Genomic DNA, 18,726 nt, shown 5'->3' on the forward strand with positions numbered 1-18,726 from the left:
CTCCCGCCAGAAAAAGATGAGAGTTTTCCGGTCAGATGATCAAAGTCCAGAAAAATCCAAAAGAACCAGAAAGAAAGAAAAAGAAGAGCAACTGCTAAGATTATCGATCCGGATCGAAAATGAATCGATCATTTCAGCACCAAGGACAGAGACAGAGAGACGTGGGAGGGGGGAGGAGGGGGGTGGGGGGGGGAGGGGAGGGGAGAGAAGAGAGAGAGGAGGGAGAGATGGGGGGGCGACAGGAGGGGGGGAGGGAGAGAGGGGAGGGGAGAGAAGAGAGAGAGGAGGGAGAGAAGGAGAGGGAGGGGGGAGGGAGGGGAGGGGAGAGAAGAGAGAGAGGAGGGAGAGATGGGGGGGCGACAGGAGGGGGGAGGAAGGATGGGGGAGAGAGGGAGGGGGGAGGGGAGGGGAGAGAAGAGAGAGGAGGGAGAGAAGGAGAGGGAGGGGAGAGAAGAGAGAGAGGAGGGAGAGATGGGGGGGTGACAGGAGGGGGGAGGGAGGGAGAGGGAGGGGAGGGGAGAGATTGGAGGGAGGGGGGAGGGAGAGGGAGGTTGGGGGGAGGGGAGGGGAGAGAAGAGAGAGAGGAGGGAGAGATGGGGGGGCGAAATGAGGGGGGAGGAAGGATGGGGGAGAGAGGGAGGGGGGAGGGAGGGGAGGGGAGAGAAGAGAGAGAGGAGGGAGAGAAGGAGAGGGAGGGGAGAGGGAGGGGGGAGGGAGAGAGAGGAGGGAGAGATGGGGGGGCGAAATGAGGGGGGAGGAAGGATGGGGGAGAGAGGGAGGGGAGGGGAGAGAAGAGAGAGAGGAGGGAGAGATGGGGGGAGGGAGGGAGAGGGAGGGGAGGGGAGAGATTGGAGGTTGGGGGGAGGGAGGTTGGGGGAGAGAGGGAGGGGGGAGGGGAGGGGAGAGAAGAGAGAGAGGAGGGAGAGATGGCAGGGTGACAGGAGGGGGGAGGGAGGTTGGGGGAGAGAGGGAGAGGGAGGAGAGGGGAGAGATTGGAGGGAGGGGGGAGGGGAGGGGAGAGAAGAGAGAGAGGAGGGAGAGATGGCAGGGTGACAGGAGGGGGGATGGAGGAGAGGGGAGAGATTGGAGGGAGGGGGGAGGGAGAGGGAGGTTGGGGGGAGGGGAGGGGAGAGAAGAGAGAGAGGAGGGAGAGATGGGGGGGCGACAGGAGGGGGGAGGGAGGTTGGGGGAGAGAGGGAGAGGGAGGGGGGGGCAATATAAATTAAATGGATAAATTCATAAAATAGCCAATGATCTTTGTTTTGTTGTGTTGTTTACTTATTGTTTGTGTGGTCTTCTGACCTTTGACCTCAGTAAACCTGTTGTTGTTGTTTGTCCCTCTGTATGTCTCCGGTAACCGGCAGCTACAACACAGAGCAGGTCGCGTGGGACAGAAAATCGTGCAGATACAAAATAAAACATCCGGCTTATTTTCAAAATAAAATACTCCATGTTCACGTCGGATTGTGTTTCACACCTTGATAACGTCATAATGGGCGGAGACAGGTTTCCGGCGTCCTTTCACCCCGCTGACACCGTGGACGAGGAGATACCAAACATCTAATCTTAACTCGGCCTGGAACACCGTAACAGGAGGAATTAGAGCGGATGGTAAATGACTAATTTGGTCCAATAAATATCCTCTGGAGGACACAATAAACTGTTTTCGTGGTTCTCTTCATAGAGACTACAACCGGACTATATCGGACGGACGTCCCGCATCCAGTGGAATCCGGAGACAGTTGTGTTGTTTTTGCTGGGACAGAACAGCAACAGACACACACACTTCATGGTTCTATTTACTTGTTATTGGTGTGTTCATTGGGTCCGGCTTGGGTCTGCACCTGGACACAGTCGGCCCAACGGGCTCTGGTCTCCTGGCCTCTGAAGGAGTCCAGACTGGAAGGAACCTGAGGAGCAGGAATGAAGATGGAGAAGTGTGTCACCGACACAACAAGCTACACCTCCTCGTCCTGTATCATGGGTCCAGGTCTGTTCCTCTCATCGGTCCCCGCAGCTTCTTCAGCGGGCACCGTCAGCCTCCTGCAAAGGGACTGATCTTCAGCGGCCACAGGATCCTGGGCGGGTTGTCACGTTGGTGACCGGATGGACCCACCAAAGGACAGCCAGCTCTCGTCCTGACTTGATGAGCTGGGCGATGATCTCCTCATGTGTCCATGGAATCGTTCTCGAGGACAAACTCCCTCCCCGGTTCTCTGCTTTTTCCTGCTGTGCCCGTCTGTTGTGGACGTTGTTGTCGTCAAGAGTTTTTATGAGTTTTCATATCGTACAACAACAATAAATCTGAATTATAAACAACTTTCTAACATCTAAAAATCTGATCATAGCAGATCATCAGATCACAATCATCCAGAAAAGCTTGAAAGGGGTAGTCTGTGTGTGTGTGTGTGTTATCTGTGTGAAGCGTGTTGGTCTGAACAGTGTGTGTTACAGTCTGGAATACAGCCGGTTTGATCTGCACACACACACAGAACCCCTGTAAATTGTGCCTTACTGTCTCTGAATGGGGGATCGGGCTGCTCTCTCTCACCCTGTGCAGATCTCTGTGGTTGCAGGTTTGATTCCTGCTCGGGTGTTGGTCCAGCCAGCGACGTCCACACTGACAGAAGGACAGAAGACAATGAATGACAGCAGGGACGACACCCTGATGGACACTCACCAATCACCGTAATTCAATAATCAGCTCAGTGTTTTGACCTCTGACCTTGCTGTGACCCCGAAGGCTATGTCAGGCTCCCCCACGTGATGTACGGCGCAGTCTCCCTGTTGTTTAGAGGTAGGAACCTTGGTCCTGGCCCCGCCCCCCTGGGCCCTGAACTGACTCAGCTCTTTGGACGTCATCAGACCAGACTTGATGGCGCCCCGGTTCAGAGACACAAAGTCCGGCACAGCCGGTCTACGAGGAGCAGAGTCTCCCTGTCTGGACTGGACCCTCCAACTGGACAGAACTGACACAGCACACGGGTCAAACACTACAACTCCCAGCAGGCCTCACTGCTCATGTCTCAAGATACAAACATCTTTTGACTTTACTTCACAGTTTAAACCGGACAAACACAAATAAGCCCTCACAAAGATAGACACACCAGAACTGCGAGTGTGTGTGTTTTAGCAGCCAGCTGTCAGAGTGTGTTTGTATGATGGAAAAGCGCCTCGGGGCAACAATCACTGCTGTCACTCAAGCACACACAGACATACACAGAGATGACACCAGTTTTGTTATTATGGGATGCTTTATCTGCTGATAAACACATTTGAAGTCAGGTCCAAATTACCCGTCAAGCCACACTGCTCAATTTGATGACATCACTAAAGTCACAGTTTAACTGTAGACATGTTAAAATGCTAACATGCTAACATGTGTTGTACGGCTGTTGGTGACGTCATATTGCTTTGGTGACGTCTTTCAAGTGGGCGTGGTTTTCGGCTATCTGGACCAGGAAGTGACAAACCTCTGGATCTGGACTGACCCAGAGGCGTCTGGAGAAGCACCAGAGTGGAGTTCATCTTCATCGTCATCATGCCTTGATCAGCACCGGATTGGTCAGCATGGAGTCTCTGATGACGCCCCCCCTTGGTGATGACATATTTCCTGTCTGACTGAGAGCTCTGATCTGAGGTGTCACAATAAAACAGCTACCTGAAGTTAACCTGTCCTGCTGTGTATTCACTCACCTGTCTCCGTGTCCTCCGTTGTTATGGTAACAGCACACTGAGTGCTGCGGCAGGATAAAAAGTTCTTCAGAGACGACTGAAGGTCTGATGGAGACCAGGAGACTCTGGTTCATTTTATCAAGACTGTTTAACACCTCACGTTTAACGCCACAACGCTATGAACTGTGGGTAATTGTGGACCTGAACTAGACCCTGAGGGAGTTAAGAGGTCCAGGGAAAAGTCTGAAGACCGCTGCATTTTCAGGTAAAAAGAGAAAGTAGCAGGTTGTTTATATATATGTTCACTCTCTGATTGGCTGGTGATTGAATTACTGGTCGTATTATTTTAGTGAAAGTGATATCACACGTTGACGTGTCATGACTTCACCAGGTGTAACAGCTGAGCAGGTTAGGGTTGTTCAGTTCGTTGGTAAAAAAAAAAAAAAAAGATTTTCTGACAAGCTATAAAACATCTTGACTGAAAGATGAAATTCTTACTATAGGTAATAAACACGAGTCCTTAAATATCAAAGAAATTCAGTTTTCTTCGTCTTCATGACTGAAAACAGGATTTGAACTTTGACAAATTTAACTAACAGTAAGTTTGGAGTTACTGAATTTCATGATAATTTCTTTGGAAAAAAAAGAAGCTGTTTCGTTCGGTTTGTAGTGTTGACAGCTGGCCCTAACAGCTGTTGAAGTCCGAGTGCATTTACATAAAATAACAATAAATAAATTGTTAATTAAATCAGCTGTATGTTCATGACATGTAGTCATGTAATTAATATAGTTCTAATGTCAGTTTTGTATTTTCTTCCATTGTTTTTTTTTATCGGACAGCTTCTTTGAATCAGTTGACTTCCAATAAAATCTGATCCTGAACAAAAGAAAATGTTGAAAATGTTGGCGATCAGATGTTGAAGTCAGAGTCTAAATATTTATTACTCCGGGAAATCACGTAGAAACGAACAGAACATTAAAGAATAATCCGTTTTTTATCCACTGTGTGAGGCGGGCTGTGAATGCAGCCCGTTGCTACGTCACTCTGCATCAGGTTCAAAGATCGTGTGCTGACGTCTCACTCCTCGGTCAGCCCGAAGCTCCGCCACCCTCGGACCGGATGGTAGCGTTGCCATAGCAGCGGGAGCCGTCGGAGTCATCGGTGAGCCGTTTGATTGGCTCGCTCCTCGCGTTGTGACACACGGACCGTTCTCATTGGCTGCTTTTCGGTGGTCATGGTGCGTCGTCTCCCGGAAACGTTCCGCAGTGAGCCGGCCGTCAGCGGCTCCGCTCTCATGTGTCCCCGGCTCTGTCCCCGGCTCTGTCCCCGTGTCCTCGGCAGGAAGCCTCGCCGTCTCTGACCGCCTGTCTTTGCTCAGTTGGCCGCGATGATCCGCCTCTGGCTCCCGGTGCTGCTGTGGCTCGTCCCCGGAGCTCAGGCCGCCGCAGCCCAGCTCTACACGGACCAGGACCCGCTGGTGATCCTGAGCAGCGGCAGCCTGCAGACCTCCGTCACTAACTCATCCTCGGCCTGGCTGGTCCAGTTCTTCTCCTCCTGGTGCGGACACTGCATCCAGTACTCCGGCACTTGGAAGAGTCTGGCCCAGGACGTCCAAGGTACGGAACCAGCACACCGACACCACGGTGCTCTTTGTCCTCAGGACCCCCTGACTCCATCCAGTCCTGCTGTGAGCAGATCCGTGTCTCAGTGAGTCTGTTATGGTTCTGATCAGTTCGGTTCGGCTGGAATCGAACCTTTATCGATTTATTCAAATAGCGACAATCACTTTAATCTGAATTATCCAATCAGGACTCACCGGACACATTCAAGGATCACATGAGCCGATGAGGTCATCACAAACAGCCCAGCAGGTCTGTACGATCGCACAATAAAAACAAAAGTCTGCAGTGAGGAGGGGGGTCAGGGGTCAGAGGTCAGAGGTCGCAGGTCGCAGCAGATGTTTTCTAGGGGCCATGAAAAACGATTGGTGCTTTTACTGTGATAGTCTACCAGAAGAAGTCCTGACGAACTTGCTGTTGGGTTTCTTTTTTGTTGTGCGATCTTACATACAAACACAAACCAATTCATATTTACAGGCACATGTACAACACAACAACAAAGTAACAGCCAGAAGAAAACAATTTTACAGATCACTTCCACAAAGTTTTTCAGGGAATTCTACTTCCTAACAGGAGAAGGTTCATAATCACACACAAACAGGAAGTGAGGGGGAGGAGCCAGGTGAGCTGTCAACTGATTGGTCAGATTGGACAAACACAACACACACCCCTCACACTCTATGATGACACCTCTCCCCCCTTCTCTCCCCCAGACTGGCAGCTGGTCATCAACATGGCCGTCCTTGATTGCGCTCTGGAGGAAAACTTTGACGTCTGTAAAGAATACAGCATCAGATTCTATCCAACATTTAAGGTAGGTCTGAGTCCTGGACCTGGACCTGGACCAGGACCTTGGACTGTTGAAGGTCTGAGTCCTGGACCTGGACTAGGATCAGGACCTTGGACTGTTGAAGGTCTGAGTCCTGGACCTGGACCTGGACTAGGACCAGGACCTTGGACTGTTGAAGGTCTGAGTCCTGGACCAGGACCAGGACAAGGACCAGGACCTTGGACTGTTGAAGGTCTGAGTCCTGGACCTGGACTAGGATCAGGACCTTGGACTGTTGAAGGTCTGAGTCCTGGACCTGGACTAGGACCAGGACCTTGGACTGTTGAAGGTCTGAGTCCTGGACCTGGACCAGGACCAGGACCTTAGACTGTGGTAACTTGACTCTTGTGGTTTCAGTACTTCAGGGCTCACAGTCCAGCAACAGACAGAGGGACGATCTACAGGGGTGAGACAGACACACACGGACACACACAGAGAGAAAAACACACAGACACACACAAACATCTCTTCTCCATCCAGGTGCAGACAGACAGATCCAGTCAGTGAGACAGTTGATGATCAACATCCTGCAGAATCACACAAGGCTAGACCGGCCCAATCACTGCCCCCCCCTGGATCCGTACAGGTACCAAGACCAGAACAGAACCAGGACCAGAACCAGACCAAGACCAAGACCAGGACAAGACTAGACCCAAGACCAGAACCAGACCAAGACCAGATCAAGGACCAGACCCAGGACCAGACCAAGACCAAGACCAAGACCAGGACCAAGACCAGGACCAGACAAGTTGATGATGATGATGATGATGATGATGTCTGTCCTGTCTGTCTGTAGCTCCGTAGATCTGCTGCCTCTGTTAGGTCAAAGGTCAGATCACTACACTGCAATCATCATCGAGGATCCAGACTCGTATGTGGGACGAGAGGTAAGACCAGGAACAGAACCAGAACCAGGACCAGAGTGTGACCACGATCAAATACAGCTTCAGTAACCTCACCTCTGTCTGTTTGTGTGTGTCTCTCTCTGTGTGTCTTTGTGTGTTGCAGGTCATCCTGGATCTTCTGCCATTTTCAGGTTTGGAGGTAAAAAGGTGTCTGAGCTCAGAGCTCCCTCTGCTGGATGCTCTGAAGATCACAACCTTCCCATCCATCTACCTGCTGCACCCTAATGGGACACACACACACCTGCACGTGTGAGTGACACACACCTGGATGTGTGTATTTCATCTACAGCAGTTTGGGCAGTGAATGAACCTTTTGGATGGATCTTTTTCTTCTTCAGTCAGAAGCGTCTCCGTTTCTTCTTCTCCTCTGTGCTGAGGACGTTACCAGGAGTTCAGCGCAGGTTAACATCAGAGGGCAGCAGTTCCAGTGTTGGTCTGGTGGGGGCGCTGCAGCACCGGCACCTGCAGCCCTGGAGGGACTTTGACAGGTGAGACTCAAACTGACCAGGCTCAGTGTGGTCCAGGATCAGGACTGTAATGAACCTGTCTGTCCTGCAGGTCCAAAGTGTACACGGCCGATCTGGAGTCAGCTCTGCACTACCTTCTGAGGGTCGAGCTGGCTACCCATAATACCCTGGAAGGGGAGGAGCTAAAGGTCTTCAAGGACTTTGTCACACTGGTTGCAAAGGTAAGGACGGGGGAGGCGGTTAGCTCTGCGTTCAGTTGATACATTCAGTGACGGATCTTGTTTTGGCTGATTTTCTTCAGTCGAACTTTCTGGAGTTTACGACGATACAGGAAGGAAACCAGAGCTTATTTCATTTATCCTCAAGGTTGTCAAGGTTGTATTCTGTGAACACCACAGAAAACATTCAGATCCAGGCTGAGGTGCCAGATTGGGTTCTTCTATGGCTTTTAATATTTGTGCCTAATTTCACCTGGAAAATGTCATTTTATCTGAAAACACCTTTGAGCAAAGTTTACTGTCACAAGAACCCGTTTATTAGAACCAGACTGACAATCAGCTCACTGACTGATGTCTGAACGTCTTCAGGTGACAGCTAATATTGCTAATGTAGCTGTCTCCCTCCTTCAGTTGTATCCAGGTGGAGGTTCAGTGGTGAAGCTAATGGAGACGCTCTCTGATTGGCTGCTCAGTCTGCCACTGCAGCGAATCCCCTACCAGGCTGTCCTGGACCTGGTGGACAACAAGATGAGTGTGAGACACAAACGCACGCATACACACACACACAGATATGTAAACAGCAGCAGCTGACTTCCTGTTATCTGTCCAGATTTCAGGTGTGTTCCTGGGGGCGGAGCTTCGGTGGGTTGGTTGTCAGGGTAGCCAGGCAGGTCTTCGAGGTTACCCATGTTCCCTCTGGACTCTGTTTCATGTTTTGACCGTCCAACATGAGGCCACACCCACAGCGATGGAAAACACAGGTGGCACACAAACACACACACATACCCCTGCGCGGTTTCGCTCTTTGACACATGAAAACTTGGCAGGTCTGGAGGACGAGGCAGCGCCAGTGCTGCAGGTGATGCGCCGGTACATCAGGATGTTTTTCGGCTGTGAGCAGTGTGGGCGACACTTCGAACAGGCCGCCGCTGCCACCATGGACCAAGTCCAGACCAGAGACCAGCAGATCTTATGGCTGTGGAACCAACACAACATGGTCAACTACAGACTGGCTGGTATGTACGCACACAGACACACATGGCTGTGAACTGAACTTCTTGGTACTATGAAGCAGCTCATATTCCATCATGTTCTGGGGCACAGATAGTCAGCTGACTGGTATCTCCATAGCAACAGAGACCACCAGGATGAACCCTGACCTCCACGGTCAGGACACATCACACCATCATCACCAAATTTCACCTTAAAAAAACCCTTAACTCTTCTCCTTATGGTTCCTTTAAACTATTCACTGAAGTGTTTCAGGTTTCTCAGAATCAGCTGATCTGTCCGATCTTAAACTGATCAGTCTGACTGGAGCTGAAACTTCAGATCAGCTCCAGAACAACCCAAACACATGAGAGGAACTTTTCTTTGAAGGAAGAAGGAAACATTCAGAGTGTGTTTGGAGTTAGTTCTGGTATGAACTGATCAGACAGAATCAGCTGAGTCTGGATTTAAGCAGACTTTAGGACATTTTTAAGAATGAAAACCATCAAAGCTCTGTTTGGTCTCCCCCCTCCAGGCTCCCTAAGTGACGACCCCCTCTTCCCTAAAGCTCCGTGGCCAAGCCCCTCCCTCTGCGCATCCTGCCATGAAGAGAAAAATGGTGTCCATGTGTGGAACTACGACAATGTCCTCCTTTTCCTCCGACATCACTACGGAGCATCCAACCTGTCCCCCAGATACTCCATGACTCCCCCACAACTGCCCCCACCTCCCCCAAACGCTCATCCCGCACAGACCAGCCCACCAGGGGGGGAGCTCCAAGGAGGGGGAGGACAGAGGAGGAGGGAGGAGACCAGAGCTGAGGAGCAGCTGGAGCCTCAGCTAGGACACCAGGACAGCAGGGAGGTGACGGGCCACACTGGGGACGGAGGTGGTCGGGGCGTGTGGATCCTGGGCCTGGGCTTCAACAGCGTGGACATGAGTCTGTGTGTGGTCCTGTACGTCTGCTCCTGCCTCTTCCTCATGCTCCTCTTCTTCTTCTTCAAAGTCCGGTCCAGGAGGTGGAAACTGAGACACTCCCGCCTCCAGGTCTGAACAGACCACATCAGTCCAGAACAGATGGTTTACGCACACCCAAGAAGGACCACACCTGGATCGAAAGTTATATAGTGTCAATGAGAACCACATAACTCAGACCAGCATCATCTGAGCTGGTCCTGCCAGACTGGACTCACAGGTGGAACCTGGTCTTTGTTTTCAGGATTTGAAGACTCAGTTTTAAACCTGTTCTGGACTCTCAGCTTTTTCAAACCCAAATTGTGCGATGAGACCTGGACTGGACTCTGAGGACTGGGTGTTGTGAGGGAGCAGGTGTCATATCCTGATGTGCGCCTGTACAGCTGTGCGTCTGTAGAGGTGTGTGTCTGAAAGGGTGTAGAGTTAATGTAAAAACTATTTTTGTACATAAATATTTTTCAGGCACCTTTACAACAAAACAACACAACAGTACATCACAGTGAACCAACAGAAACAGCAAAGGCTCATTAATTTGATGATCACTTCCTCTGCTGATGTATCGGCTCTCTGACCAAAGAGAACGTGAGTGAAGACAGGACTCCAATGGATTTTGATTTAAAACCAGACCAGGCCTTGAATCTAGCTCATTCAATTCCAGAACGTTCCAGACTTGTCCAGTACTTCCAGGGTGTGAGGTCACTGTGACAGTCTGGATGCAACAGGAAGTAACAGTGACGGTCAAGTGACTGTAGGTCAGGTGATGTCACATCTGCTTTATTTTAACAGAAATGTGTTTTCTTTGATCTTAATGATGTCACAATGATTAGAAAAATAAAAACATCAACATCAACCTCAGTCATATTATTGATCAGTCAGGTCAGATATGAAACCTGAACATCAGTGACATCAGACTCTGGTCCTCTTCCTCTTCCAGGTTCATTTTCAAAGTTAAAGTGTCAACAGATGTGGCCCCTCCCCTTTTTGGAGGAGGAGCCACATCTGTCAGACTACTGGCCAAGGACAACCCCATGGAGCTCAGAGCAGACTGTCAGAGAATCCTCAGAAGAACAAGAGTTTCCAGAGACCAACAGAACCGGTTTGGTTACTCTGAGAATCATTTGGACTCGCATCGTCTTTTTTTTTTTTCCCCAGCATTCCTTCTGTTTTTATTTGGAAGCCAAACTCTGAAGAATTTAAGAAAATAAAAGCTCAAAGTAAAACTGGTTTACAGACTTCTACAAAGTGGTCGACAATAAAATCTTCATTAGTGAAGGAAGCTGCTCTGCCGGAGATTCATCAATGCTTCCTATTGCTGGGATGTTGACAACCACACAGAGCCGACCAGTGGGATCGCTGGAACATTTTCCTGCTTCATGGTTCAGGGCCCTGGTCAGGAGGAATATAGTACAGGATCAGTGTGTTCAGACTCCCATGTGACAGTAACAGTTTTTGTTCCCTCCATGAATGTTTGTTCATCACCATCATCACCTTGTGACATCACCACACAGCTGTAAGGCTAAAATCAACAACAAGGTCCATAAATTGACTACTATCAACCTAAAGTGACTCAGTTTCCCATCATGCTTCAGTGCTGCGTCTGCCTGTGGTCAGTGGCAAGCAGCAGGACCAGACTTCAGGAATCAGGTCCAAATAACTGCTCACAGCTACACACAATAAAATGATGAGAGTCTGTTTCGCTTTGTTACTGAACTATATGTGGTACTGGAAGCTGAGGTTGCAAAAAGCCTTCTGTGTGTGTGTGTGTGTGTGTGTGTGTGTGTCTGTCAGCCTGGCACAGTCGCAGTATGCACGCTATGTACTCAGCATGCCAACTCAGCCTCAGCACTGCAATGCAGCGCTGTGCATTTGGCCAAGTCATGCCACACACACACACACACACAGACACACATTAAGGAGGCACACACACACACACAGATGATTGTCTCTGTGTGTGTGTGTTCCTCCTTAATGTTCAACCTTGCAGTCTATTCTTTCCTATAGCAGCTCCCCCCCCACCCCCATCCTCTGCAGGGCACTTAGCCGCATTAGCTCCCTCACTGTCCTCAGATGACTCCTCCTCTTCCTCCCTCCTCCTCCTCGGCTGTCTGCTGTGTACCCCCCCCACCCCCCTCCTCCCCCCTGTGACACACCAGACGATGCGTTGACTGAGCGCAGGAGAAGAAGAAGAAAACCTCTCCCATCCAGCCGTCCTACTGCTGCATGGAGGAGAAGCAAAGGAGGAAGAGGAGCAGAGAGGAGGTGAGACCTGTCTGTCTTTCTGTCTGTCTGACGTCCTCCTCTAACTGCACCTGTCTGTCTGCCAGACAGTTTTTTTTTTGTTGTTGTTGTTTCTGTGTCTTTATGTACCTGTCTCTCTTTCTGTCTGTCTGTCTGTAAACAACTAAACTCTGAAACAGACTGAACTAATATTCACTCTACTGGACTGTATCTCCACTAGTCTAGAGGAGACCCTCTTAATGTGTAGCGGACTGTGCTGGAATGTGGCGGACTGTACTTGACTGAACTGTTCTGGATCATGGTAGACTGAGATGGACCAGACTGGTTACTCAGAGAAAGAGGTTTCATGTGGTTTTATATCCAAGCTGACCTCTGACCTTTTCTCAAAGCTCACAGTCTGTCATGTTGTAGACATGTCATCCAGTCAAATCACACACACATACACAGTGTTAGTGAGCTAAAAATTCTACCATTAGCATGAAGCAGCTAGCATTAGCCTGGTGCTGGTAGCCGTCAGGGCATGAGGACATCTCTTTGTCTGTCTGACTTTTTCTGTCTTTGAAACTCAGAATCAACCTCAGCTGTCCATCAGTAAAGACTGTTCAGACGGTCTCAGGACCAAGGACCAGGCCAGACCTGGTCTACATTTTGAGATCTTTGTCAATATGATGATGATGAAGATGACTGTGTGTCATGCCTTTATTTCTAATGTTGTTGTCTAATGTTGAGGACAACAAGTCTGGATACAGGTTTACTAAGACAACCCCCCCCCCCCCCCCCCCCATGTTCTAGCTGTTTCCTGTTCTGAACTTCATCCTGATGATCTACAACCTCCTCCTCCTCATATCCCTCTGAGTCAACACCAGGAGTTTACCCCGCCCTCCTCCAGCCCTGACCTCTGACCTCACTGTTTCAACATTATGTATCTGAAACCTTTTGGAGGTGATATCTGCAGCATCCCTGACACCTAACCCCCCCACCAGTCTGCCTCTGCAGGATCAGAACAATCTCCAGTCCTCCAGTTAGTCCAAAACCTGAATCACTTCCTGTCCCGGGGTCCTCTGGACTTCTAGGTCCACCATGTCAGAAGGACTGCTACAGGTGGAGATCCCAGACTTCGGCAGCAGCGTTCTGGGCAGCCTTAACGAGCAGCGGCTCCTGGGGCACTACTGCGATGTCTCCATCTTGGTGCAGGGTCAGGCTTTTAAGGCGCACCGGGCAGTCCTCGCTGCCTCCTCCTTGTACTTCAGAGACCTGTTCAGCTCTGCAGCTGACTCCTCTTCATCCTCCTCCTCCTCCTCCTCAGCTCAGGCGGTGTTTGAGCTCCCATCCTCCGTAACGCCAACTTGTTTCCAGCAGATCTTGTCGTTCTGCTACACTGGACGCCTCAGCATGGCCACCAACGAGCAGTTGGTGCTCATGTACACAGCAGGCTACCTTCAGATCCAGAACATCGTGGAGCGAGGCATGGAGCTGATGATGATGAAGGCCTCCTCCTCTTCCTCGCCTCTTTGCTGCGACTCACAGGTTGGTAGGACATCACCCACAGAACTGAATGCAGGCCTGGCTAGTCCAGGTAGACCAGGACCAATGAGTCCTCATGCTGCTAACAGGAAATCAGAGTATTTGGTTTCAATACGAGGTGAATACTTAATTCTACAGAAACAGCTTAGCAGCTAAGCTAACTAAGTCAACTCACCTTCCTATTGTTTGACAAGTTTTTTAATAACTCTAATAACATGTTTGGTTATTTTTTTTCTTATTCATCTCAGAGAAAAAACTTTCACCATCAAAACCTTTTTCAAACTCCCAGACAATTGTGAAATTCGAAACACAAACAGTCTGAGATCAAAGAGTTCACCTGAAGTCCAGGCAGGTGTCTGATTTTTCCACTTTAACACAATCAGGGTTTGATCACAGCCAACGTCTGGTGGACATTAGAGGAAATGCTGTTAAACAGCGCGTTTGATTGGTTTGAACCTTTCTATGGCCACACCCCCAGCAATGATGTCATAGTGAGTGGGATCAACAAGACGAATTGTCCAAAACAACCAGGTGACAGTAAACGCTGTTGTCTGGCATCTGTGTTGTATCTGTGTATCTGTGTATCAGAGTATCTGTTTTGCAGACAACCTCAGCAGACGAGCTTGGGGGCTTTGACACCCCTGCGGTGCAGCAGCAGCAAACCACCCCCCAGTCACAGGAGGCCAGTCCAGACCAGCCAGCCATGAGCCCAGAGGAGCTGCTGCTGGCTGTGAGCCGGATCAAACAGGAGCGAGCCGACACCCCCCCTGCTGAGGAGAACGGAGGACCGGGAGCAGAGGACGCCAGGTGAGGACAACAGGTGTTAGGTTAAGTTGTCATGGTGATCCTCTAAAAAGGTGATATCTACCTGTAAGCAGGTCAGTATAACCAACCAAAGCCTTCCATCTGAGGACCATATCAACATTTAATAAGGACTAGGTCACTAGTTCAAGCCTCTAGACCAGATCCAATCTGAAAGAGAAACATGGTCATGAGATGTGGCTTATCTGAGGCAGCAGGTTTAACATGGTAGACCAGATCTTCCTGGAGATCCTGAGATGTTCCCGGACCAGAGGACTTCTGGTAGGTGGCAATGAGGCATCAGAACCAGATACCCAAACCACCTCTGAGCTCCTTCAGGCATGGGTTGGACATGATTTATAGGTAAATCATGAGCTTTGCCTTTTTGACTCAGCCCCCACCCCCCACCCCCTAAGGTCCTATTCGGTCAATGTGCCCAACTCAACTCTTCAGGATCAGGATTGTTTCTCAGACCAGATCTCATCTGTCCATTTCTGTTCTGTCCTCAGAGTGGACCTTGCTGGAGAACTCCAGACCACCAGGAGCAGTGCTTTGTGTTACCTGGGTGCCAGTGGAAGTTTGGTTCCAGGGCTGCAGTCCTATCTGCTGGCAGGTGGGGGGCGCTCCAGCCCAGGAGGGTCCAGTCTTCCCACAGACTCCCCTCCCTCTCACCCCCCCACCGAGGAGGAGCTGGAGGAGGATTACTACAGCAACACTGTCCCCCCTGGACTCTACCAGCACATCTATGGGCACCCTGGGAACCCCTACAGTAAGTCACATAACGGTGCCAAACCAGGACTGGTCCTGTCTATGATGGCAGCACATTTTAAGAACCCAGCAGACAAACAGCAGTCTGGTGTCCCAACTGTGTCCTCAAAGTTTTGGTTCTGGGAACCCTGATGGTTTCACTGAGGACCAGGACCTAATTTGTCCCCTGACTGTTGAGAGGGTTCAGTCAGTTAAATCTTGTGGACTGTGGTTCAGTGAAGTATCAGTCCTGGACCATGAATCAAGACGTGTGACAAACCCATTACACACACACACACACACACACACACACACACACACACACACACACAGATATAACACACTAAACAACACACAGCGAGCCTCAGCAGTCAGTAACAAGGAACAAGTCCATAGGAATGCACAAATATGACTACATATGAATACATCCAAATGTATCAGCGATGGTTATCACACGTTCAGACCTTCGAACAGAGTTATGGCTTTTCCGGCCCAGATATCCCCACAAGGAACATGTTTTGTTGTTTTTTTTAGTTTTTTCAATTTAGTTAAAAAATTGCTTTTTAAAAAGTTTAACAGAAAACCTTTGAGTAGAAAGAAACTAAAACCAGAAAGTTCTTAACTCCCATTCAGTCAAAATGAGTCTCAGTGCTGACAAGGTGAAGTGTGATCACATGATCTGATGGTGAAACAGACATCTGCACTTAAGATAGCCTATGCCGTTCCACCTTAACAAGGCTTTTTGTTCTCTCCTGGTTGCTGAACTCAAAACCTAACAGCTTCTCTGTTTTAGTTCTGTACATACATCCTCCCTCATCCCTCCGTTTTTCTTTACAGTCCAAGAGAAGATGGAGATGCTGCCGCTACCATTGGCTAATGAACGGCGGCCGTGTGTGCTGGTTGGTCGAGACAACATGGCCCTGCCTGCCAGTCTGATCAGTCAAATCGGGTACCGCTGTCACCCGTCACTCTACACTGAGGGTGACCCTGGGGAAAAGGTGGAGCTGGTGGCAGGTAGGACCTTGGGTTCAGCTCTCTGGGCTGTCATGTTTATGTGTTGCCCTGGTAACAGGTTCCTTACCTGTCATGTGATGCGTTCAGGTTCAGGAGTGTTCATGACTCGAGGTCAGCTGATGAACTGTCACCTGTGTGCTGGGGTCAAACACAAGGTGCTGCTCAGAAGACTGCTGGCGACATTCTTTGACAGGTGAGTGCCAAACCTTAGCTTAGCTTACCTCAGCTAAACTTATGGTGTAGTTGTTCTACACAGAGTCACAAGATGACGGAATGCAATTTAGGTACAAAAATACACCACAGACCACTAGTCCAGCATAGAGTCAGTCCTATAGACTCCCATGTCAAATGGCCAACCCATTCCCAGTCTGGAACTAAAACTGTTCTGGCTTCTGGAGATCATTTCCTGCTTCAGGACGACTGAAGGAGAATTTTGAGAATTCAACTGTTTCCTGTTTATTGTGGTTAAAGTGATACACTTAACATCCTCCCCTTTGCTTGTATTGAGGGGGGGCGGAGTCAGGCACTGCAAAGATGGCGACAGTGAGCAGCTGAGTCTGCGCTTCAGAAACCTGTGGTGATGTCACAGAGGCGGCATCCATTTCTGCTTGTCTGAGGTTTTGACCAGTGAAAATATTTCCTGATTCTCTAACAAAATAATTCACTTCCTGTCTTTTTCCCCACATCAGAATCAGCCGATTATATTAGATGAAACCAAATATCTGAATTTCGTCTTGAACAGTGAGAGGGACACTCTTTCTGATCTTTTCAGATGTTTTATGGATTGAAAGGATTGAAGCAGGTCTCGCCCTCAGACATTCTCCCTGTTTATATGTCAAACAATGAACAAAAAAACAGACTAAAACATTGATGATGCCATGCTGAAACACCCTAATATCCTCTGACATCATCAGCTTTCATGTGACATCAGACTGTGTCAAATGTTCCAGAAGGTTCTAACAGCCAGCAGCTTCCCTTTGGACCAGCTGCTGCTTTACATAACTGCTCCGTCACACTGAGAGACAGAGGCTGCCTACAGCAGCTATAGGTGCTGATTGGGTTGTTATGGTATCCATAGAAACACTCTGGCCAATAGCTGTGGGACGGGGATCCGCTCCTCCACCAATGATCCCAGCCGAAAGCCCCTGGACAACCGAGTGTTAAACACCGTCAAACGTAAGACACACACACACACACACACAAACACACACACAGGGTGGTCTCTCCATGTCTCTGGTCCTCAGACCGGTTCTTGGACTGTGGAGGACCAGAATGTCCTCACTGTGTCGGAATGACCTCAGCTCTTCTTAACCTTGGTCCTCACAATGATAGTCATACAAGTACACACAAACATGCAATGTGATTAATGGATTCATGTTTTACTTTATTTTGGAAACACTGAGACATTTCTCTCTTTCTGTCTTCCACCTACTTCTGTCTTTCTCCTCCTCCTCCTCCTCTTATCTTCTTCCTCCTCCTTCTCCTATCTTCCTCTTCCCCCTGTCTTTCTCCTCCTCCTCCTCTTCCTCTTATCTTCTTCCTCCTCCTCCTCAGTTTACTGTCAGAACTTTGCTCCTAACTTTAAGGAGAGTGAGATGAACGTCATTGCTGCTGACATGTGCACCAATGCTCGCCGAGTCCGGAAACGATGGCTCCCAAAGATTCAGTCGCTCCTCCCCGACGGCCTGCCTGCCTCTGCCACCTCCCAACCCCGTAAAGTTAAGAGAGGAGGGGGAGGAGCTGTAGGCGGATCTCAGGGAGGAGAGGTGGCGGTGCCGCCCAGTGGTAGCCCCTTTGAGCTGGACCTGCGGCAGCTCAGCGCCTCCTACCTGGGGCTGGAGGCTCCGCTGTACGTTGAGCACAGAGAGAGGGAGGCAGCGGGGGAGAAGGAGGGGCCGGCCTCACTCCTGCCTCACCTACAGTTTGCCGGGTCACGTGGGGGAGGAGGAGGGGGAACAGGAGGTGTGGCGCAGGTGGAGGAGGGTATGATGGGAGGTGAGGCAGACGGGGGAGGGAGGCTACAAACTGAACCACCCTCAGACCTCCCCCTGTCCCTGTCCTCCTCCTCCTCCTCCTCCTCCTCCTCACACCCCTCCCCACAGCCTGCAGAGCCCGCCCCTACTCACAGAGGATTGGTTGACACAGAGGAGATGGGGGTGGAGCCCCTGGAAGACAGCCAATAAGCTTTCTATTGCATTTGCCTACCTGTATGTAAATAACACAATAGCTACCTGTCGCCCTACATGTCTGTCTACCTAGCTGTCTCTGTTCCCCTACCTCACTACCTGTCTACCTCTCTACCCCCTGTCTGTCTGACCTACCTCTGTCTGTCATCTCCTGTACCTGTCTGTCTACCTGTCTGTCTACCTGTCCACCTGTCTGTCTGCTCGGCTCTGCTGCATGTTACCAGCCTCCTGCAGTCCGGCACACAGGCCCATAGTAACAGGACTGATGATGATGATATTCACGCTATGACAATAAAGCTTCTTGATGATGGCGTCAGGACTGTTGCTTTGATTTACCTCCATTCATGGTCACAGAGGATGAACCAACAGGAACTTACATCCCAGCACATTTTAGATTTTTACTTCAGGTTAAATCTAAAATAACTGATCAATCTGGATGTAAAAAGAAGTATTATATTTGATATTTTAATCAGTAGAAGATGCCAGTGTCTGATATGAAAGATATATTTATTCACACAAACACAAAACGATCATCAG

At 49.7% G+C, this 18,726-nt stretch overlaps 3 protein-coding genes across 7 annotated transcripts; 2 read left to right on the forward strand and 1 right to left on the reverse strand.

The window, feature by feature from the left end:
• Positions 1–1,799: 1,799 nt before the first annotated feature.
• On the reverse strand, positions 1,800–3,608 carry cfap77 (cilia and flagella associated protein 77). The gene is made up of 5 exons (XM_029510002.1): positions 3,546–3,608; positions 3,438–3,501; positions 2,726–2,993; positions 2,552–2,675; positions 1,800–1,910 (listed from the first exon to the last, which is right to left on the reverse strand). Exons 1-5 carry the CDS (start codon positions 3,606–3,608, stop codon positions 1,800–1,802), a joined length of 630 nt encoding a protein of 209 aa, XP_029365862.1.
• Positions 3,609–4,929: 1,321 nt separating this feature from the next.
• qsox2 (quiescin Q6 sulfhydryl oxidase 2) lies at positions 4,930–10,529 on the forward strand. Of its 5 annotated transcripts, XM_029511615.1 has the most exons (13): positions 5,154–5,383; positions 5,486–5,547; positions 5,869–5,917; positions 6,009–6,109; positions 6,482–6,530; positions 6,605–6,710; positions 6,921–7,011; positions 7,133–7,278; positions 7,368–7,517; positions 7,588–7,717; positions 8,126–8,248; positions 8,325–8,730; positions 9,240–10,529. In XM_029511615.1, the coding sequence occupies exons 2-13, from the start codon at positions 5,521–5,523 to the stop codon at positions 9,755–9,757; spliced, it is 1,896 nt and encodes a 631-aa protein (XP_029367475.1). In that variant the 5' UTR covers positions 5,154–5,383; positions 5,486–5,520; the 3' UTR covers positions 9,758–10,529. The 5 variants fall into 5 exon arrangements, with proteins under 5 accessions (XP_029367474.1, XP_029367473.1, XP_029367475.1 ...); XM_029511614.1 differs by lacking the exons at positions 5,486–5,547; positions 5,869–5,917 and having other exon boundaries at positions 4,930–5,292; positions 8,325–8,475; positions 8,542–8,730; XM_029511617.1 differs by lacking the exon at positions 5,869–5,917.
• A 2,356-nt stretch (positions 10,530–12,885) lies between these two features.
• On the forward strand, positions 12,886–18,432 carry LOC115049255 (nucleus accumbens-associated protein 2-like). Its single transcript, XM_029511321.1, has 7 exons — positions 12,886–13,444; positions 14,046–14,248; positions 14,752–15,011; positions 15,827–16,003; positions 16,091–16,196; positions 17,082–17,179; positions 17,558–18,432. Exons 1-7 carry the CDS (start codon positions 12,998–13,000, stop codon positions 18,184–18,186), a joined length of 1,920 nt encoding a protein of 639 aa, XP_029367181.1. The 5' UTR covers positions 12,886–12,997; the 3' UTR covers positions 18,187–18,432.
• The last annotated feature ends 294 nt before the right edge of the window (positions 18,433–18,726 follow it).

The sequence above is a fragment of the Echeneis naucrates genome, chromosome 9 (genome assembly GCF_900963305.1).
Source record: "Echeneis naucrates chromosome 9, fEcheNa1.1, whole genome shotgun sequence".
Lineage (NCBI taxonomy): Eukaryota > Metazoa > Chordata > Actinopteri > Carangiformes > Echeneidae > Echeneis > Echeneis naucrates.